This window comes from Parasteatoda tepidariorum, chromosome 2, assembly GCF_982258835.1.
Source record: "Parasteatoda tepidariorum strain Cologne lab strain chromosome 2, Ptep-v5.0, whole genome shotgun sequence".
NCBI lineage: Eukaryota > Metazoa > Arthropoda > Arachnida > Araneae > Theridiidae > Parasteatoda > Parasteatoda tepidariorum.
In genome coordinates this window covers 91,725,118-91,748,770 of record NC_141756.1, presented here as the reverse complement: position 1 = coordinate 91,748,770, position 23,653 = coordinate 91,725,118, and the positions used below count along the sequence as shown (strand labels likewise).

At 31.7% G+C, this 23,653-nt stretch overlaps 2 protein-coding genes across 3 annotated transcripts in view; both read left to right on the top strand.

Annotated features, from left to right (window-relative positions):
- LOC107438771 (solute carrier family 41 member 1) overlaps positions 1-15,963 on the top strand; it is a 44,289-nt gene extending 28,326 nt beyond the window's left edge. For both annotated transcript variants that reach the window (XM_087157749.1, XM_016051140.4), the window contains 6 exons: positions 895-1,039; positions 8,020-8,166; positions 10,912-11,059; positions 12,139-12,212; positions 13,394-13,522; positions 15,463-15,963. In XM_087157749.1, the coding sequence (XP_087013875.1) occupies positions 895-1,039; positions 8,020-8,166; positions 10,912-11,059; positions 12,139-12,212; positions 13,394-13,522; positions 15,463-15,770 (951 nt within the window). In that variant the 3' untranslated portion in view covers positions 15,771-15,963. The remainder of the gene's footprint in view (positions 1-894; positions 1,040-8,019; positions 8,167-10,911; positions 11,060-12,138; positions 12,213-13,393; positions 13,523-15,462) is intronic.
- Positions 15,964-20,225: 4,262 nt separating this feature from the next.
- LOC147815912 (uncharacterized) lies at positions 20,226-21,287 on the top strand. Its single transcript, XM_087156653.1, has one exon. It carries the CDS (start codon positions 20,226-20,228, stop codon positions 21,285-21,287), a length of 1,062 nt encoding a protein of 353 aa, XP_087012779.1.
- Positions 21,288-23,653: the final 2,366 nt, after the last annotated feature.

The following is a 23,653-nucleotide window of genomic DNA, read 5'->3' as shown; positions in this document are numbered from 1 at the left end:
CAAATCTGCTAAATGCTTACAATATTTAAGATCATTTTTCTGACAAGCCATTTACGATAAGACTGTTGAAGCACTTTATGATACCCTGATCCATCGGCTGCAACTTTGCTGTTGTGTTTGGCGGGAGAAACTGCAAGTTTACTGCTTTCAAATTAGGTAGATCACTATGCGCTGTGCATTTATCCATAAAGAGTATCACTTTTCTTTTTTTAGCGAAGAATTTCCTATCCAATTTTCTTACATAGTCTTCAGATAAAACTGATGTCATCCAAAACTTTTTGTTGGACTTGTAATCCAAAGGATACGTTTTTACATTCTTGAAACATCGAGGATTTCGGTATTTTCCGATAACAAGTAAGGGTAATTTCTCTGTCCCAGACGCATTTCCTCCAACTAGGACAGTCAAGCGTTCCTTCCTCATTTTACCCCCTAGGCAGTTTTCATCCTTAAACATCATAGTCTTATTTGGAAGACATTTAAAAAATAAACCCATTTCATCAATATTGAAAACATCATTTTCACTGTATCCTTGAAGTAAATTTGGTAACGTTTCATTTAACCACTGTTCACATACTTCAAGAGGGACAGCTTTAGCTTCTCCATGAAGAGTGCGAAGGACATTGTGTGTTGCAAAGGATAGGGCAAGATATCAACTCTTAGGTTTTTTTTTCTTGCTTCAAAAGATCCAAAAAATCGAGTTAGAGGAGTAAAATTCGAGTAATCGAGAATAATTAACATGAAATTGAAGATAAAAGGGTCGGGACCTCATTAAAAAATCGAGTTATAGTAATATTCGAGTTATCGTACTTCGAGTTATAGCGAATTGACTACTAAGTTTCAGTCTTTCTAGTGTTTAAGTTTCTATTTCTTTTCTTATTGTGTTTATTTTCACAGTGTCAATCTCTAGTCCTTGGCCTGATATCATCGGTGTTTGCATCAGCTGTGGGGTGGATCAGAGAGGGAGAATTTAACTTCCACAATGTTCTTCTACTCGCTTCAAGCAGTTTGGTAACAGCATCCATTGCAAGCTTCTTATTAGGTATAAAATGATTCTTCTGTTTCAAGTTTGCAACATAATAATTGAATTAGGAAAAAAGATTCATACAAAATGATAACAATGAATAGAGTTTATTGTGCATGAAGTGAATCAATTATAGTTTACCACTTCCAACTCTTTGCACTAATTAAAATATTTGGTAATATAATGTCATTACCCCACTCAGAAAAAATAGTATAGTCAACACTACCAGAGTATAGTAAAACTTACCATGTTTCTAGCTCTACTGGAACAACAAAAAATTCGGTAATTTTTACTGAAGCGCCTCTGGTCATGATTTTGACAAAATTAACAAATACATGGTACTCATGTAGATAAGCTATGAGTCAAGTGTGAACAAACTTGGTAATTTATTAAGTAGTAATTTATTTTAAACTCAAAAAGATAAATCTAAAGCCAAAATGAAATTAATTACAATCTAACCTTTTTGGAAAATAAATATTGACATATATTAACTAAAATACTAATTTTTCATACAGCATTTTGCTATACTAATAAAGATATTTTAAACGCAAATGAATAAAATTGAAAATCATTATTCAATTTTATTTTATAGCATGGAACCAATTTTAAGTTGAATTAATTTTAATAGCCATAGTTTTTACATGATTCGAATAGACACAGAGCGCGTGGCTTATCGATATCTCCCTCATTGGAGCAAAGAAAACAACAGGCAAGAGAAGATGGCACCGTTCGCTGATATTCTGTTTCAGTTTAATGTATGGCAAAAATTATTCATCTATTATGAATTATGTTCTTTTAACAAACTTGAAAAACATCTCCCTTTCATTTTCTTAAAACCTTTCTTAAAACGCAAATGAATAAAATTGAAAATCATTATTCAATTTTATTTTATAGCATGGAACCAATTTTAAGTTGAATTAATTTTAATAGCCATAGTTTTTACATGATTCGAATAGACACAGAGCGTGTGGCTTATCGATATCTCCCTCATTGGAGCAAAGAAAACAACAGGCAAGAGAAGATGGCACCGTTCGCAGATATTCTGTTTCAGTTTATTGTATGGCAAAAATTATTCATCTATTATGAATTATGTTCTCTTAACAAACTTGAAAAACATCTCCCTTTCATTTTCTTAAAACCTTTCTTAAAACGCAAATGAATAAAATTGAAAATCATTATTCAATTTTATTTTATAGCATGGAACCAATTTTAAGTTGAATTAATTTTAATAGCCATAGTTTTTACATGATTCGAATAGACACAGAGCGCGTGGCTTATCGATATCTCCCTCATTGGGGCAAAGAAAACAACAGGCAAGAGAAGATGGCACCGTTCGCTGATATTCTGTTTCAGTTTAATGTATGGCAAAAATTATTCATCTATTATGAATTATGTTCTCTTAACAAACTTGAAAAACATCTCCCTTTCATTTTCTTAAAACCTTTCTTAAAACCTTTCTTAAAACGCAAATAAATAAAATTGAAAATCATTATTCAATTTTATTTGATAGCATGGAACCAATTTTAAGTTGAATTAATTTTAATAGCCATAGTTTTTACATGATTCGAATAGACACAGAGCGCGTGGCTTATCGATATCTCCCTCATTGGAGCAAAGAAAACAACAGGCAAGAGAAGATGGCACCGTTCGCTGATATTCTGTTTCAGTTTAATGTATGTCAAAAATTATTCATCTATTATGAATTATGTTCTTTTACCAAACTTGAAAAACATCTCCCTTTCATTTTCTTAAAACCTTTCTTAAAACGCAAATGAATAAAATTGAAAATCATTATTCAATTTTATTTGATAGCATGGAACCAATTTTAAGTTGAATTAATTTTAATAGCCATAGTTTTTACATGATTCGAATAGACACAGAGCGCGTGGCTTATCGATATCTCCCTCATTGGAGCAAAGAAAACAACAGGCAAGAGGAGATGGCACCGTTCGCTGATATTCTGTTTCAGTTTAATGTATGGCAAAAATTATTCATCTATTATGAATTATGTTCTTTTAACAAACTTGAAAAACATCTCCCTTTCATTTTCTTAAAACCTTTCTTAAAACGCAAATGAATAAAATTGAAAATCATTATTCAATTTTATTTTATAGCATGGAACCAATTTTAAGTTGAATTAATTTTAATAGCCATAGTTTTTACATGATTCGAATAGACACAGAGCGTGTGGCTTATCGATATCTCCCTCATTGGAGCAAAGAAAACAACAGGCAAGAGAAGATGGCACCGTTCGCAGATATTCTGTTTCAGTTTATTGTATGGCAAAAATTATTCATCTATTATGAATTATGTTCTCTTAACAAACTTGAAAAACATCTCCCTTTCATTTTCTTAAAACCTTTCTTAAAACGCAAATGAATAAAATTGAAAATCATTATTCAATTTTATTTTATAGCATGGAACCAATTTTAAGTTGAATTAATTTTAATAGCCATAGTTTTTACATGATTCGAATAGACACAGAGCGCGTGGCTTATCGATATCTCCCTCATTGGGGCAAAGAAAACAACAGGCAAGAGAAGATGGCACCGTTCGCTGATATTCTGTTTCAGTTTAATGTATGGCAAAAATTATTCATCTATTATGAATTATGTTCTCTTAACAAACTTGAAAAACATCTCCCTTTCATTTTCTTAAAACCTTTCTTAAAACGCAAATAAATAAAATTGAAAATCATTATTCAATTTTATTTGATAGCATGGAACCAATTTTAAGTTGAATTAATTTTAATAGCCATAGTTTTTACATGATTCGAATAGACACAGAGCGCGTGGCTTATCGATATCTCCCTCATTGGAGCAAAGAAAACAACAGGCAAGAGAAGATGGCACCGTTCGCTGATATTCTGTTTCAGTTTAATGTATGTCAAAAATTATTCATCTATTATGAATTATGTTCTTTTACCAAACTTGAAAAACATCTCCCTTTCATTTTCTTAAAACCTTTCTTAAAACGCAAATGAATAAAATTGAAAATCATTATTCAATTTTATTTTATAGCATGGAACCAATTTTAAGTTGAATTAATTTTAATAGCCATAGTTTTTACATGATTCGAATAGACACAGAGCGCGTGGCTTATCGATATCTCCCTCATTGGAGCAAAGAAAACAACAGGCAAGAGGAGATGGCACCGTTCGCTGATATTCTGTTTCAGTTTAATGTATGGCAAAAATTATTCATCTATTATGAATTATGTTCTTTTAACAAACTTGAAAAACATCTCCCTTTCATTTTCTTAAAACCTTTCTTAAAACGCAAATGAACAAAATTGAAAATCATTATTCAATTTTATTTTATAGCATGGAACCAATTTTAAGTTGAATTAATTTTAATAGCCATAGTTTTTACATGATTCGAATAGACACAGAGCGCGTGGGTTATCGATATCTCCCTCATTGGAGCAAAGAAAACAACAGGCAAGAGAAGATGGCACCGTTCGCTGATATTCTGTTTCAGTTTAATGCATGGCAAAAATTATTCATCTATTATGAATTATGTTCTTTTAACAAACTTGAAAAACATCTCCCTTTCATTTTCTTAAAACCTTTCTTAAAACGCAAATGAATAAAATTGAAAATCATTATTCAATTTTATTTGATAGCATGGAACCAATTTTAAGTTGAATTAATTTTAATAGCCATAGTTTTTACATGATTCGAATAGACACAGAGCGCGTGGCTTATCGATATCTCCCTCATTGGAGCAAAGAAAACAACAGGCAAGAGAAGATGGCACCGTTCGCTGATATTCTGTTTCAGTTTAATGTATGTCAAAAATTATTCATCTATTATGAATTATGTTCTTTTACCAAACTTGAAAAACATCTCCCTTTCATTTTCTTAAAACCTTTCTTAAAACGCAAATGAATAAAATTGAAAATCATTATTCAATTTTATTTGATAGCATGGAACCAATTTTAAGTTGAATTAATTTTAATAGCCATAGTTTTTACATGATTCGAATAGACACAGAGCGCGTGGCTTATCGATATCTCCCTCATTGGAGCAAAGAAAACAACAGGCAAGAGAAGATGGCACCGTTCGCTGATATTCTGTTTCAGTTTAATGTATGGCAAAAATTATTCATCTATTATGAATTATGTTCTTTTAACAAACTTGAAAAAAATCTCCCTTTCATTTTCTTAAAACCCTTCAAAAGAGTGAATTAATATAAAAGTTTCATTCTAAATATTTTGCTTAGTAATCAAACCACTAATTGTAAATATATATCATTCTACAAAACCATCCATATTTTGAAAATATGAATAACATAAAATGAGTTATTTTTTTAACCAATTCATATTTCTCTTCCGTTAAAAGTTAATACGTTCAAAATTGTTCCATCGCCATGTTTCTACACTAGCACCACGAGGACATGTGTTTGCTTATGCCTCATGTTGACTAATTGAAAGTATACTGAACTAATGTTAATATCAAAATAAGCAAAACACCATATGATTTATAACGCATTATCACTTTTTTTTAAAATTCCGAAAAGAAAATATGTTAATAAAAGGGTAATAACAAAATTTGGAAGCTGCTTTTGCTCCTTAAAAAAAAAATTTTACAAATTTCTATTAAATTATTTTACAATCTGATCATGCAACTGCACATTGAAGTATATGTCAATATTATCAATCTAAAATATCTCATAGATGAAGTTTGATCAATAAATAAAAAAGTTATTCAAGAGATATACTTTAACCCAATATCCAATTTATATTCATATCCAATTTATACTTTATCAATTGTAAATTAATTGGATTCATTTTTAGCATAAAGACATAATATCATAATGTAATTGTGCGTAGAATTTTTCTAATTATAAAAGTGTTATCTAACTTCTAAAATATGTTTGACTTGACGCATTAGATTAGATGGTGCTTAAATTATGTAATTTCTCTAAAAGTTTTATCTCACGTTATTATTTTTTGTTCAAATACGAAACGATAACTTAACAAAGAAAAGTCTGAACTCTACCTCTTCCTTCAATTTCGCATTGAAAACAGATGGTTACCTAGTTGTGTTAATCTCGATATCTGACGTTCTGGAATAAATTTTTAACTGATAATTATTTATTGCAACGAGGGCGGAAAGATAAAAGAACTTGAACTACAAATCTCATTGATAGGAGTATTTGCTGCTGAGTTTGTATATTGAATATAATCAGTTCTTTTTTTGTTTTCCTTTGTGGAGGCAGGCTCAAAGTTCAAGTGTAGTAACTAAAATATAAATTAAATTTGGGGCATGATTACAAAAATTCTCAAAGGTATCAATCATCCCGTGAAAAGGATTCCGTCCTCAGAGAAAAAAAGGTACTGATTTTAGTACCCAATGCACAACATGGCATTGTGTTTTAGTAGAGTAGCAATTCAATAACTGTTTGAAAACTGTGTCAGACATACTGAATTCTTAACTCTAACTTCAAAATAATACTGAACATAAAAAATTGTTCTCAGTGTTATCCATTTTACTAAGATAGTTCCAAAAGATCAAAAGATAATTCCATGCAAAAAATAACTTTTAATAAATATTTATAAATATTTATAAATTTTTATTACTTAATTTAAGATTGGTAAAAAAATTTAATTGAAAGCATCATTTCAAAGAAGTTTTGAATTGTTTGCATCATTTCAAAGAATGTAATTTTACATGGAAAACTACAAATTTGAGGGAAATAGGTCGAATAGTTTCTGAGAAATTAAATGTCAAAAAAGTCAGATATTTAAAATTCGATTTCTCAGGAACTATTCAATCAATTTGGATCAAATTTTTATTTTGTTAACTTTCTTTAAAATAGTGTAAATAATCGTATACCTTACAAGTCAAAAATGTTTTACCATTCTTAATTGAAATTACAAAAAATAATAAACATTTACTAAAAATTATTTTTTGCAATGAATTATCTTTGGACAAGCAAATTTTATTGTTGAATGCAAACATTTTGAAATTAGGTTTAAAAGGTTTTGAGATATAGCGAAAAAAGTAAAATTAAAAAAAAGTGAAATCTGCTGACCAAACTAATGGGACCATATATTCCAGATCACAGAGGTCAGAAATCTGAATCAGTCGAAAAAAAGGTATGTTTATTGAGAGAAAGTACGTTTTTGCGTCTGATTTCGTAACTTAAAATATCGTCTACACTAATTAATTAGCATATTTGAGGCCATCCCCTATAGCTATTAAGATTGAGTTCTTTTTAACGCACTGTACATACAGAATATTGTGTTTCAAACAGTTGGTCTATATTATCTCTTTAAAATGGAAAAAACGAAATGATAAACTAACTACAAATCTTCTGATAAAATAATAATAAACGTTTTACATTAACGCTTCATCAATATATAGTACTTTCTAAGAATACATAACTACTCGTTTGAAGTGAAGAAAATTTATAAAACTGCAAAACGATATATAATTTTTATCACACTTCATTTATTGGGGAATATATAATCTTTGGTAAATGTATAAATAGTTTTGATAGCTCAACATTCTTGAAAAATAAGACAAAATGCATGTGATTTCTCTTAAATTTATTTTTTGCTTTGTAATTAAATAAGATATGATTACTATTTTCAGAGGACAATGTTGGACAGTAACGTCTAATATCAATTAGGAGATTCGAATTAATTAATTCATATCTTAATTAGTCATTATTAATGAGACTTTTACTAATTACTTCACTAAAAACTTCCTTCGCTTCAAAACAATATAAATTGGAAATAACAGGCGGCAAAGATGAAGGTCTGGCACGTCTTGAAATTGGATACCTGCTTATGAGCGCTAGAAATCTGTATATTTTTTACTACATTATATATTTTTGAAGCGAATGAAAATTTTATTCAAGTAATACCTTATCACATCAGTTTCTTGCGATTATTTGCTTAATATTTACTAATAAGTTCATTATTTCTTAATGATTCACTAATAATGAAGATTAACAATCTTAAATTATGTATACTTTTACTTCTTTCAGGTACTGTGACAATTTGTGTGGTGATTTTTTCACGCAAAATTAATGTCAATCCAGATAACGTAGCTGCACCAATAGCTGCATCTCTAGGGGACGTTGTAACTCTAGCACTACTTGCTTACATCTCTACTTTTATATTTGAAAGATCAGGTAAATAACTTAAGCCGTTGCTCTAACAAGACACCCTCAGTTGCTTTCAGATTATTTTATTGCCATTTTGCTATACATGATTTTATTAAGAAAAATGACTTTAGTTTTAAACTTGTTAAGAAATAAATTGCTTGATATGATTTTTTAATGCTCGATTTTTTTACTACAAAAGAATATTAAATATATTTCAATATTGATAGCATAGAGGCGGACAGTTTACGTTTATTTTTTATAATTTTTCGAAATGAGGATATCCTTTGAAACTTGATTTAAATTAATATTAAGCGTCAATTTAGAACATTCAAATATAAGCCAAGATGTAAAAATAAAAAAATTTAGAAAAAGGTTTATTTAGTTCGAAACAAGCTGCACTCAGAGCATATACACCGAAGAGCCATTAGATTAATACCACCCTCCATCTATAAAATGGGCTCGCCCAGGTTTTCATGGTTTCTCGCCCAGGAACAATATTTTCATGGGGCACATTAGGACCCATAATCCTCATAGAACAATCCCTGACTTCTGTAAGCTACTTGAACATAGTTGCAGACCAGGTTCACCTATTCATGGCAACAGTTTTTCCTGCGGGGCATGGTGTTTTCCAACAGGATAATGCACCCTGTCATAAGGGTCGAATCGTCGAGGAACATTCCAGTGACTTTCAAGTCATGTCTTGGTCCCCAAATTCACCTGACCTTAATCCAATAGAGCATTTGTGGTCCAACTTGGAAAACCAAATTCGTGTTGGTACCAGATACCTCAGACTACCTATCAGCACCTTGTGGAATCAATGCCACTGCGGGTGCTAGCAGTTTTAAGGGCTAAAGGTGGTCCTACATGTTATTAGCAGGGTGGTCACAATGTAAAGGCTCTTCGGTGTATATATACATCGCTTAGAGGCGGAGAGAAAAAAATTTTAAAAAGGTTTCTTAGATCTAACAAGTTATGCTCAGTTCATCGTGTGTTGCATTTTGAGGATTACTAAGTTTTGACATAAATATAACGTGAATAGTCGGTTCTCCTTGAGTGTTATTACACATTGAACACTGATGCCTTTTCGTAGAAAAACTGAGCGGAAAATCGTTTATTCACAGAATCAGCTTTTATGGACATCAGCCGTTATTCCTCAGAGGTTGTCATAGGTCATGAAACAAATTGCTTCATTTTAATTAAAAATTTATGCTATATTCCTTTGATATTTCCTGAAAGAACTTTTAAGTATATCGAAAGATACATTATTATTTAACGGGCACTGAATAAACATTACATTTAAAAAATATTCATTAAAATAAAGGTCTAAACACTTGAAATAAAACACAAGTGATTTTTCACCAAATGCAATATTGAGAACTCTCTCTCGCAATCATCTTAATATTTTAATATAAAAAAAACAAACTACATTTTTTATGATAAAAAAATCACATTTTTGCTACTGCGAGTATCTTATTTTCTTTGCAGCGTGTTTTTGACTTGTCTGAACAATATAAAGAACACAATGTACAGTGGGCCAGAATAAAATGGACCACACTATATTACTTTTGCTCTAATGATCGGATTTTCATGTTCTAGGACTCAATCTTAAAAGTTCGAATAGGGTGACCTTGAATATGCTAATTAATTTATGCAGACAATATTTTAAATTACGAAATTAGACTCAAAAACGTATTTTCGCTGAATAAACATGCCTTTCTTTTGACGGATATGGATTTCTAGACCTCAAAATAGCCACAATCAGAGAAATATAGTATCCATAGTTTGGATAGGAGAGCGGTTAATAGTTTGGTCCCTTTTTTGCGTATTTCACCATATCTCGAGAACTTTTTAAGCGAATTTAAAACTTTTTGCACACAGTTATAAAATTCGTTTATTCAAAGATGCAAAATGTATCTTTTAGTAATAATTTATCTTTTTATTATTTTCTTCGATTACAGTGGAAAAAATTTTGTAAAATGAGGTTAACATTTATTTCACATCGTTTAAAAAAGTACAATTTCAAGTGGCGAAGTACAAAATTTGAGCGAAATCGATAGAATAGTTCCTGAGAAATCGAATTTTGAAAAAGTCGTATTTATAAAATTCTATTTTTCGAGAACTATTCGACTGATTTCACTCAAATTTTGTACTTCGCCATGAAAAAGTACATTTTTCAAAATGGTGTAAAATATTGTATCTCATAAATTAAAATTTTTTCGACTATTACTAAATAAAATAAGAAAAATAATAAATATTTGCTGATATTTATTTTTGCGTGGAATTATCCTTGGGTATAGGAATATTATAATTGTGTGCAAAAAGTTTTCAATTTGCTTAAGAAGTTCTCGAGGTATGGCGAAATACGTAAAAAGTAAAATTAACATTAAGTTTAATTAACATTCCAAACTTTGGACCACTCTCCTGACTAAGCTATGGGGAGAATATTTCCCAGATACAGCTACCCTCTATAATTTGGGGGTCAGAAATCCGAATTCGTCGATAAAAAGGTATGCTTATTCAAAGAAAGTACGCTTTTGTGTCTGATTTCGTAACTTAAAATATCGTCTGCACTAATTTGCATATTCGGTGTTTGCATAGATTAATTTGCATATTCACCCTCTCAAATCATTAAGATAGAGTCATAGAACGTGGTGATCAGATCATTATATCAAAAATTATTCAGGGTGGTTCATTTTTTCGGTGCACTGTACATCAATGATATTAATTTTTCTATCACTTAAAATTAAATTCTTGGAATAACTTTCATTGCAGGTGAATACATTTGGGGTGAAGCAGCTCTGCTGATCTGTCTCTTTTGTCTGATTCCATTATGGGCGGTTCTTTCTTACAAAAATATTTACACCAAGCATGTTCTTTATTCCGGATGGATTCCTATCATCAGCGCAGTTGCAATATCGAGGTGAGTTTAGAACGCATAATTCTTGTGCTAAAATATATCAGCTTCTAATATTTTTAGTTATGGTTTCTTAAATTGAACATAAAATTGAATGTCACGAATAATTCGAGACATTTTTTCAGAATTTAATTTTCATTTCAAATTTGTTTTATAATACATAAAGAAAACAATTCTGGAAAAATTACCATACTGCATGGAAAGGACAATTTAGTTTAAAAAAATTTCTGGGTAATAAAACCAAAATATATGGTATTTAAATCATTTACTTGGTAATTTTTCCTTTCATTTGATAATGATTTATCGAAAAGTCTGGTTTTCAAAATTATTATTCCTCATTTAAGAAAAACTACGAAACTGAAAAGTAAATTTAACCAAATAAAAATGCTTTTATGCCATATTCTAAGGTCTATAGTTTTTATGCCATGTAAAAATTATCAAATTTTACCACATTTACAAAATTTTATAACACAATATAAAACCATATTTTATTTTTAATTTTACTAAAATCATTACCAAAGCGTTTCGGTAGAAATTACCATGTATATTAGCCATAAAGCCCGAAACACGGGAAATTTTAACACATTCTGGTAGTTTTAACCATACTTTATAAGAATTTATCGATATTGTATATTTTATTAAAACTTTAAGACTAAAAATGATTTCAAGTACGCACTATTTATAAAATAGTTTGCTCAAATAACTACGTTCGATCGTTTAATGCAAATGAATTCGCAATTGCCTTTAAATACTGTTTATTTAATAACGAATTCACGTCAGTAAGCAGTTTATATATTCTAAAAATTTGTAAACTCATTTAAACATATTCGTTACAGAAATTGTATACATATAGGTTGTAGTTATAATTTTTATTTTTAAACTCGAAACGATTTCGAATTCTCGTTCGCTAAAATCATTGCGTTCTTTTTAACTCTTTAAAATAATACAACTGGATGAAAATAACGCATTAAATAACACATTTTAAATTTTAAAAATACTTGAAAACAAATAGTAATATATTTTTACTGAGATGTATAAAAAAAAAACAATCATAATATTCTTAAAACAAAAATTTTTATTTTCAGTGGTGGTGGTTACATATTAAATTTTGCTGTAGCAAGATTCAAAGAACTAGCAGCTTGTCAGCCTGTCATCAACGGTAAACATATTTAACATATAATTTTGTATATTCTGCAGTATTTAAGATCGTAATAATAAAACATAAAATATTTTTAAAAGTAGTGGTCAATACGAACATTGATGATAAGATCTGCAAAATAGCAAAGACAATTGAGTACTTGTAACTCGAGAAGAAGTGAAGTGATTATATCTAACCACTGATTTAAATCAGATTCAATTGGATACCCGTAGCGACGTCACGCCTCTGTTGAACTTGATTAGCTTCTGAATCGACAAATGCCTTGATTTACCTAGAATGACGTCACTTGCAGGCATCCAATCGTCGCTGAACTATATTGACAAATACTAAATACTACTCGTTGGAAAAATTGTGCAATGATTTTAGTTTTTTCTTTCTCTTTATTAGTAGTTTTCTTTCTCTTTATTATACCATATAAAATCTATTATTACGCGCTCTAGATAGCTTCTATCATTTAGCTGTCAATATAGCAAATTTTATAATGGAAAATAATATTTATAGTGCTTAACATATATTATTTTTACTCGTATTTTGTAAATGTCGTTGAATAGCCGACAAATTTTATGGGTTTACGACTACTAATGTTCAACTTCGTAGCCTTGTAATTTTGAACTAAATCCAGAAGACAAGGAAACTCTTGGATCGAGTATTGGGAGAAATTTGCCGTAGTGGAGGACTTTTTGATGGAGCTAATCCACATTTGCGTTACATGGAGAGAAAGACCACGAGAACCTCCCGCGGTTAGCCTGACGGCAAGGGGCTCTAACCCATGATCCGTCCACCACTGAGGATATTTCACGTCAGCAGTGTGGTCGGTGCAAGACGGATGCGGAATTCGCATAGACTGGGATACGAACATGGTTCGCCTCATTGGAAGGCGAGCGCTCTAAAAGTAATATATTGTATAATTGGATGATATTTTATTTAAGGAAGACTTTTACCCTTGTTTGAAATATCCACTAATTACCATTATAGTTCTTCAACCTAGCTCTAAAATTGAATATGAAATCCTAATAAAATTACAAAAAATCGGAAAAGCATTTTTTCCCGGTTGTGTTGCAAACACACTGGTACAAGTTCACTGATTTATTAAAAAAGATTTTTTTCCCTATCTGCACTACATTTCAATTAACTGAAATATGCTATTAAAATCCTAATTTTTTTTACTCCTTTTTTTACAGGTGTTGGAGGTAATTTAGTTGCAGTACAAGCATGTAGAATTTCAACTTATCTTCATCAGAAAATGAAGCCAGGTTTATTGAAATGTGAGAAACTTTGCATTAGTCCCTTAGAGGCTTGGTTTGGAAAATGTAAGTCAATTTACAGTTATCAGTGATTAACGTTTATTTTATTTATTAAGATAAACTGTTTAGAGAAGGAGTTTTATTGCCTCCCTTTAGTTAAATTGATAATAGCCAACACAGAAACTGATTATTCTGATTTGCTCCATTTATATTCGATTTCAAAATTTTGAATATCTTCTTTAACTTCCAGTTATTTTTCATTAATTTTTATACCTTTGTTTCATTTGGTTTAGTCAACGGACATTTGCTGTTATACCAACTGAATTTTGTGTCCAGCTTTGTCCAGTACAGTCTTCAACTGTAGAACGACTGCAGCTATATTTATAAGAGTAGAGTCTAACTATAGTAACTGGGTTATGCGCTAAAAGTGGTGGTATGACTGGTGGAAAACTGTGTGCACAGTTAGCGTTATTACCTCGAAAACTGTTAGAAATAAGGGCGAAAACTGAACTACAAAGCTGTATTAGATTTAATAATTAGATTTAGTACGAATTATTACGCTTTGGGCGTTAATGATAGGAAAAAAGTTTATTTAAATACTAAAAACGTGATTTTTGTGATTTCTGTCAGATTACGAAACGATCTTAGAAATAAAATTTTAATTTTAGCTTTTTTAAGATAGCTTAATTTGCGATACTCAAATTTCTCATAAGCTTTGTATTTAAAAAATAATTTGCGTGTCCTTTCTATGTCCTTTTTTTCCTTTACGTCTCGTTGTGAGGAGTGCAAACAAACTACTTTAAAATCCATTTTTTTCTTATTACCCTGCACCATGTTTTAAATAGGAAGGATAATTACTCAGTTTTCTATAAAGTTCGGTGTAGGGTGTTTCATATCTACTTTATATATCTAGACACAACCTTCATAATTACTGATGCTAAGTAGATGGATATACAATGCTAAAAATTACGGATCAAATTCAGGCATTAGTAAACGGAACATTGGATGCATCACACGTGAAATCCATTTTACCGTAAAATTCCTTTTTTCCGTAAAATATTATGCCGAAGATTTTATAGTAATATTTATTCAATTAGACTGATTCAGAGATTTTATGATAATTATTGCTGTAAAAATTAAGGTCTATTAGCTTTTTTGCTCCTAAACATGTTTCTGTTAAAATAGATTTCACGATGAAAAGCACCGGCACCCTGAGTGCTGGTACTCTTTACCGTAATTTAATCCGGAATTTTTTACAGTCTTGACTCTAAGTTACCATTGCGTTACGTTAAAATGTTATTAATGCATTACGTTAAAATTAATGAAACAAACATATCTGATAAAATGTATTAGAATATTTTATAATAGGCGATTTTTAAGAAAAAACATCATTTAATAAAGCAATTAAAAATACTAAAAAATTTGTATCTGTTAAGATTAATTTGAATACTTTATAATTATCGACTTTTAAAAACATCATACAATAAAACATTTAAATTGTTTTCCAAGAAACCAGTTGTCTGTTAAAATTAATATGAATATTTTATAATTAGCGACGTTTAAAAACATCGTTTAATGAAACAATTAAAATTACTAAAAAAGTTTTTTTTATCTGTTAATGATAGTTTGAATATTTAATAATTAACGACTTTTAAAAACATTATTTAGTAAAACAATTTTAATTACTAAAAAAAAATTTAGCTGTTAAAATCAATGTAAATATTTTATAATTAGCGACATTTAAAAACATCATTTAATGAAAAAGTTAAAATTACTAAAGAAAATTTTATCAGTAAAATTTTATTTTAATATTTTATAAATAACGACTTTTTAAAACATTATTTAGTAAAACTATTATAATTACAAAAAAAATGTTTTATCTGTTAAAATTAAATTGAATATTTTATAATTAACGACTTTTAAAAACACCATTTATTTGAAAATAATTTCATGTCTAATATTTAAAAAATAATTCTTTTTAAATATTTCATGCTTTGACATTTCAGCTTCCCATGCTCGAACCTGCCGCATTCTAATTCTCATGGCTATTCCCGGTCATCTAATCTTCATCTCTTGTGTACATTTCCTAAAAAGCACCTACACTCCACTCACAGCAGAATTCCTACTATTCTACCTCGTCGCAGCACTATTGCAAGTGGCACTGTTACTCTACATGGCACACTGCTTCGTGCTCTGGCTCTGGAGGTGGGGATTCGATCCCGATGATGCTGCCATCCCTTATCTGACAGCTTTCGGGGATTTGATTGGGACTGGATTCCTACTTCTGGCCTTCATTGCGATGGACGCGGTCTAAATATCCTTCCCCTCCATTCTAGTCGAATGTTAACTTATTTTTATTAAAAAAAATAAACGTATATATACAATGCATTTTACTCTAAAATTTATATTTTTAAAGTTTTATTTCATATCTCTTATCTCGACATCGTATTTATTTAAAAAGAGAATTGCATGCTTTGTAATTGTCATCAATAAAGAAAAACGCACTATTTTGTTTTTTGGTATGTTATTTAATAGTTTGATGTAATATGACATGAAGAATATATAATACAAGGGTACGAAAGGTACGAAACGACACGGTGGGTACAAATGTAGACTTTATTCAAAATATACACCATAGATCTGAGCACATCGATCCCACTGATGAACAAGCCGTAGGATTCCTTGTTCCCAGAATTCCTGTGGCCGTGACGAGACCCAGTCCTTCACAGCGTCCTTAAGTTCGTCGTCTGAGTTGAAACGCTCCCCTTTCAGGTGTTTCTTCAGTGGACCAAACACATGGAAATCACGGGGCGAAATGTCCGGACTGTAGGGTGGATGATCCAACGTCTCCCACTTGAACTTGGCCAGTTCCATGTGTGTGACTCTGGAGACGTGTGGACGCGCGTTATCATGGAGCAGAACCACACCCTCCGTGAGCAATTTTGCAACGCGAACGCCATCCTGTCTTCATACGGACTGCCGCATCATTTGGACGCATCCCGACGCTCCAATCGCATCCCGAGATGTCTCGCTACGTTCTCCCATGGCGGAATATACAAATATTTAACTGTTACGTTTTTGCGTCGTTTCGTACTTTTTCATTTGATCACTCCTTATATTAAAAAAAAAACTGGTGAGTAGGCCCTTATTACCACTCAACCAACTACGCCTAGACAAATGTACCCATTTAAAAAAATAACAAAAAAAGATAACACGAACTAGAAAACGTTATGAACTTATTTTAAATTGCAAGAGTCGCGGTGGATCAAAAAATAGAGAGTTCGCCACCCAATGAGGTGACCCAGGCTCACATCCCTGCTGTGGCTGGTTGATACGAATTCTGCGACCGTATCGCAGTGACCACAGAGCTGACGTAAAATATCCTCAGAGGTAGACGGATCATGAGTTAGAATCCCTTGGTAGACGTATCACGACAGAGGTAAACTGATCATAGGTCAGTTCGATCAAAAAGTCTTACGAAAGCTAGTTTGTCCCTATGCTTGATTCAGCAGTTCCCTTTTCTGAGTAGGGTTCAAATTACAAGGCTACAGAGTTGAACAGTGATAGGCGCATACTCAGAGTTGGAACTGGTGTTTGACAACGGTCATAATATAAAATAAAAATTCAAATTACAGAAAAAGGCAAAAAAAAAATTTTATAGCCGGTAAAGTTGGAAATCCGGCATTATTTGCAATGCCAAAAACTGACCCTCAAGGTGTAAAACGATTAAAAATTACGTGCATGCCCTACAAACCGATTAGAATATTATTTCGTCGTAACTTACCAGACTATAAAGTCATAATTTGCTTTAACAACATTTGTCATAGCCATATATGCGTAATCTAGGCAAAGTACATAATGATTATCATATTTCATACTTTGCCTAAAATCGTCACGCTTTGTATTGTAACGATTACTACATACAAATTTTTCACACCTCTCGGTCAGGACTATACATACAGACAAGCTTTGCCATTATAGTTAAAGCATCTGTCTACGACTACGAGGGTTCTTGGTTTGAACCCTACCGACAGCCAACGAAATTCTCTCTACCGACCTGTTCGTATATTGATGATAACATATCTCTCTATTCTAAAAAAAAGTTTTTGCAGTTAATTTTGTCCCCTGAAAAACTTTTTAACTACGTGATGAAAATCTAAGATTAAGGAATCAATTCATTCAGAATCTTTCAGGGAAGACATTTAGGGCATTCAAATCTTTTACATAATTTTAAATTTTTATTTATTTTAGTTTTAAAGCACGATTTTGCAGTTAATAATGAAGAATAACCGCCGTTCACAACAGCCAATCACATGTCTGAAAACGGCAAGCTTAAAAAAGCGATTTACAAGTCTGAATTTTCTTTTTCAGAGATGCAACCAATCACAAAATAGTTAGAATTTCATTCTTCAGTTTTACAACATCTCAACTTATTTCGTATTGATATATTGATTAATCTGATTATTTGTTTTCTAAAACGTTAACTCGTAAGTTTAATCTGGTTTTAAATCTTAATTCGATTTGTTTATTTACAAGTAATGCCTAAAAAGAAAAGACCTAACATTACTAAAAAGTCGCAACTCAATGCGAAAGCTAATCGAAAGCGGGAAAAACGTAAACTTCATAGTATAGAAGAAAATAATGCTCTTTTGCTTATACAACCTAATGATGATTCAACTAACAAAAAAAAAGTTAAACTAACAAAGGTTGAGCTAAAAGAGAATGTGTGTAATTGCTACACAGTCGCAACAACATCGACTTTCATTTGCCCACATCAAACCAGACCTGTAAATACAGAAAATGTGGTTGGAATGCACACTGTACCAATTCGCTTTCGCAATGTTGACAATGATATGGACCAAAATCCTAATCCACCTATTTTAAAATCAAAACAACATGAGTTTGCTGGTGATTTATCGAAATTGTTACCTATCAAAGTGGCAAAACATAGTCTTGGCAAAATGTTTTCAAAATGCAGTTATTGTGGAGCTTTGAGATTTGCTTCTGCAAAAGGGCGCTCTGTTAATTCTTGCTGCCATAATGATAACATACATATACCTCCGCTGCATGAATATCCTTTATTTTTGAAAAACTTACTTCTTTCTGATGAGCAAGAAGCAAAATTATTTAGGCAAAATATCCGTGTATACAATTCATCATTTGCGTTTGCCACTTTTAGTGCTAAATTTCTTCAAGATGAAAGCAGAGATCCACCGTTGATAAAAATTCAAGGACAAGTATATCACCATGCGACAACATCCCTAAATTCAGCAACCAATGTTCCAAGGAATGGACAAATAGGGGAAAGTTGGACAAAACGGGATACCATTATTGTTTTTATTTACTACGGAAAATCTGTTAAAGTGAACCACACATTATTTTTTTTATAGTTACATCACTTATTGAAGCACAGAAAAAACATATTTTAAACTAATTTTAAGGACTGTGAAATAGGAAAAAAAATCATTTTCCAAACTCTTACATATCCCGTTTTAGCATACCTGGGTTGGACAAAACGGGATAGGGCTTACAATGTTTAAATTTTTGGGTAAAACTAACTAAAAAACATAATTAACTGACAGAAAACTGCGAAGCAAAATTTATAAAAATTGTATTTATGGGATTTAATTGCTTATAACATTTTCATATAGACTGTTGTTTAATAATTAAGTACACAAAAATTATTATGCTACGTATGTTTTTAAAGATTTTATGAGTTTTCAAACATGAACGCTAATTCCATAATTTTCACAGTCGAGATGTGTCTGGTGCCCTTAAGAGGGATTTGTTAGCGGTTCTTTCTTCAATTCTCTTGGTTCATTCTTGTAGTTTAATCCTATATATAGTTTGTAAATATCATTTGGAGTAATCTTATGTTTGCTTAATAGAGAATTCAAAAGTTCAAAAAAATGCTTAACTGCAGCGTGATTAAGCCCTTTTGCTCGGACCATACTCGTGGGTTCTGGATTTCGGAGGAATGGTTACAACCAACACTTTCCAGCCATTTTTTTTTCCTGTGTTAAAATTATGCTTAATATTGTTTCACTCAGTTAACTCAAATGCTAGCATTCGTAGGTCCGTTAGAGTTATACCAAATAATCTTTCTTCTAGAGCCAATTCATGCGTTTTTTCTAGTTCAGCATTGAATACTGTCTCATATCTGTCCAACTTTTTCACTGCTGCCAATTCAGGGCCTAATGTATTTGTACGAGCCTTTTTTTACCTTTCTTTCAATATAGTAATAACAATATAGTAGAAGTACTAAGCCAAAAAATAAATAGGTGGCTAAAACGGGACATAAAAAACTGTTTCCCGTTTTATCCAACTCATAAGTGTCTCGTTTTATCCAACTCAGACACTTTTCAAAGCAAACATGGCTGCTGCCTAAACGTGAAAGAAAAATTAGATTAACTATACATGAGAATACTCGTTAATAAATGCTTCATCAAATGTAATACTCTCCGGAATTGTAATCCCATATATATAGGTAGTACAATGTGACAAACAACGCACGTAAATGTAGAAAATGGCAAAAAAATGGAGTAAAAAAGTTCTAAGACCTACAACTTTCTATCAAATAGTGATGTCGAGACGGGACGCAGTGAAAATGACATAATAACAGTCAAATAACAGATTTCTGTCGTCGTCCGCTAGTTAGCGGCAATAGTCTGGTCCCTGGGCGACGTATCCCGTTTTGTCTGACTATCCCGTTTTATCCAACTCTCCCCTATATATTTATGACAGTGTTGAGGAGGCTATTAAACTACGCATGAATTTAGACAATCTTCAGTTGACAAGGCATATTGAAAAATTATTAAGGGAAGTCAATCCATATGCACAGAAATATCGGATGCTCAGAGATTTAACTATTCATGATAGTGAATTTGTTTTACAATTTCAAAGATTTATATTCGATGATAAAAGAAGATACAATAAACCTACTTCTTCTGAATTAGCTGCCATTATTGTTTCCAAAGATGGTGTTGTTCCTGTATGCGATTTAACTGTATATCCTAAACAAGAAATAAGAGAAACGAGTATAATAAACCAAAGATCTCAACATGCTGATCCTATGGTCTTTCCTTTACTTTTTCCTAAAGGCGATTTAGGATGGACTTATCAAATGCCTTCGCAAAAAGGAAAACAAATAAGTCCAATTCAATATTATGGGCATAGGTTAGCCTTACGACCTAATGGTCCTTTTAACCCGTTATTGCATGCTGGAAAATTATCTCAGCAGTATGTGATAAATTGCTATTTGTTGGTTGAAAGTCAGCGATTAGATTTCATTAGAAACAATCAAGGAACCCTGCGCACTGAATGCTATCAAGGGTTAATTGACCATGTTGAAAGGAATTCTTTAAATGAAACTGACAGAGTAAGGTTGGGCACAGCTGTTATACTACCAGCTACGTATATTGGGTCACCTCGAAGTATGCAACAACTGTATCAAGATGCAATTGCTATTTGTCGGAAGGTTGGAAGGCCTGATTTTTTTATTACGATGACATGTAATCCGCAGTGGCCAGAAATTACTGAAACTTTAAAAGATCATTTCATTAAAGGTACTACTGTAAATGACATTTCAATAATCGTCACAAAGATTTTCCAAGCTAAAGTGGATGAATTAATTCATGACTTAACAAAAAAACATGTTTTAGGCCCTATTGTGGCATACGTTTATACGATAGAATTTCAAAAAAGAGGGCTCCCACATGTTCATATTCTTGCTTCACTCCGAACAGACTGTAAGTTGTTAAAGCCTGAAGATGTTGACAGATTTATAACTGCTGAGCTTTCTGATGATAACTATCTTCGCTCTCACAACTAAAACACATGATGCATGGACCTCATATTGCAGGCCTTATTTGCTGGAATGAGGAAAAAAAAGAATGCTCAAAAGGATTTCCTAAAGAATTTATCAATGAAACAGATATGACAGGTGATGGTTTTCCAAGATATCGGAGAAGAAATAACATCAATAAATTATACCAATATCCTGCTAAAATAAAAGGCACCACTGTGTATGTAGATAATCGCATGGTTGTACCTCATAATCCGTATCTTTTACTCAAATTTAATTGCCATATAAATGTTGAATATTGCTCCTCAGTGATGGCTATTAAATATATACATAAATATATTCATAAAGGCCATGATAGAGCCAGAATTGCTATTGTTCAAGAGGACAATGAAATTGCAAGCTATATAGATAGCCGCTATATTGGGCCAATGGAATCTGCATGGCGATTAAACGAAATTCCACTGCATAATAGAAATCACACTGTTGTTAGGCTTCAAGTGCATCTTCCTGGCCAGCAACACATCAGATTTGAGGAAGGTTGTGAGTCTGCTGCAGTTTCAAATAAAAAAGCATCCCTTACCATGTTATTAGCGTGGTTTAATTTGAATAAAGAAGATCCAACTGCACGTATTACTTTGTACGGTAATATACCAGAAAAGTACTCTTGGAATTACAAATTGAAAAAATGGATGCCAAGAAAAAATAATGTCCATGTCGTTGGACGTTTAATGAATGTTTCTCCTAGAGACTCTGAGAGGTTTTTCTTGAAACTCATTTTATGTAGAGTTCCTGGAGCTTTCAGCTATGAAGATCTGCGAACATTTGAAGGTACGATGTATAAACCATTCAGAGAATCAGCTATTGCTATGGGTTTAACTGAATGCTGTGAAGAATCTACAGCAGTTATGGAAGAGGCAGCAGCTAATATGATGCCTAAGCAATTAAGGCACTTTTTCGTGTACTATTTAATATGTGATGAGCCATCAGATGCAGTAAAATTATACAATATTTTTCATGAACAAATGATTGATAAAGATGCCGATGCCAACGATGCTTTAATACACATTGAACAGTTGTTGAATTCTGAAAATAGAAGTTGTAAGGACTTTGGATTACCCGAGCCCCCATTATATGAAGAACTGGTTTATGCTATGGATATAAACGAATCAGTTGAAAAGTTTACTCTGATAAATGCTAAGTTTAGCGAAGATCAACTGTTCATTTTTCAAAGAATAATAAAGTCTGTCTCCGATGAATCATCAAATCAGCAAACTTTGTTTTTTATCGATGGTCCAGGAGGAACTGGCAAAACCTTCCTATATAAAGGATTATATCATTATTTTGTGTCAAAGAGCATGAAAGTTGCTTGTGTGGCTTGGACTGGCATTGCGTCAATGTTACTTCCATCTGGAACTACTTCACACAGATTTTTTAATCTGCCTATTGATCTAAGTGACGATGGGATTTGTATTTTAAAAAAATTTGATAAGATTCGCTTAAAAAATGTTGACGTTATTATATGGGACGAAGCAAGTATGATTCCCAGAAAAGCAATAGAAATGATCGATAGAATTCAACTAACAAAAAAAAAGTTAAACTAACAAAGGTTGAGCTAAAAGAGAATGTGTGTAATTGCTACACAGTCGCAACAACATCGACTTTCATTTGCCCACATCAAACCAGACCTGTAAATACAGAAAATGTGGTTGGAATGCACACTGTACCAATTCGCTTTCGCAATGTTGACAATGATATGGACCAAAATCCTAATCCACCTATTTTAAAATCAAAACAACATGAGTTTGCTGGTGATTTATCGAAATTGTTACCTATCAAAGTGGCAAAACATAGTCTTGGCAAAATGTTTTCAAAATGCAGTTATTGTGGAGCTTTGAGATTTGCTTCTGCAAAAGGGCGCTCTGTTAATTCTTGCTGCCATAATGATAACATACATATACCTCCGCTGCATGAATATCCTTTATTTTTGAAAAACTTACTTCTTTCTGATGAGCAAGAAGCAAAATTATTTAGGCAAAATATCCGTGTATACAATTCATCATTTGCGTTTGCCACTTTTAGTGCTAAATTTCTTCAAGATGAAAGCAGAGATCCACCGTTGATAAAAATTCAAGGACAAGTATATCACCATGCGACAACATCCCTAAATTCAGCAACCAATGTTCCAAGGAATGGACAAATAGGGGAAAGTTGGACAAAACGGGATACCATTATTGTTTTTATTTACTACGGAAAATCTGTTAAAGTGAACCACACATTATTTTTTTTATAGTTACATCACTTATTGAAGCACAGAAAAAACATATTTTAAACTAATTTTAAGGACTGTGAAATAGGAAAAAAAATCATTTTCCAAACTCTTACATATCCCGTTT

Coding starts and splice junctions, on each gene's coding strand:
- LOC147815912 (XM_087156653.1), top strand. CDS start 20,226: ATGAATTTAGACAATCTTCAGTTGACAAGGCATATTGAAAAATTATTA.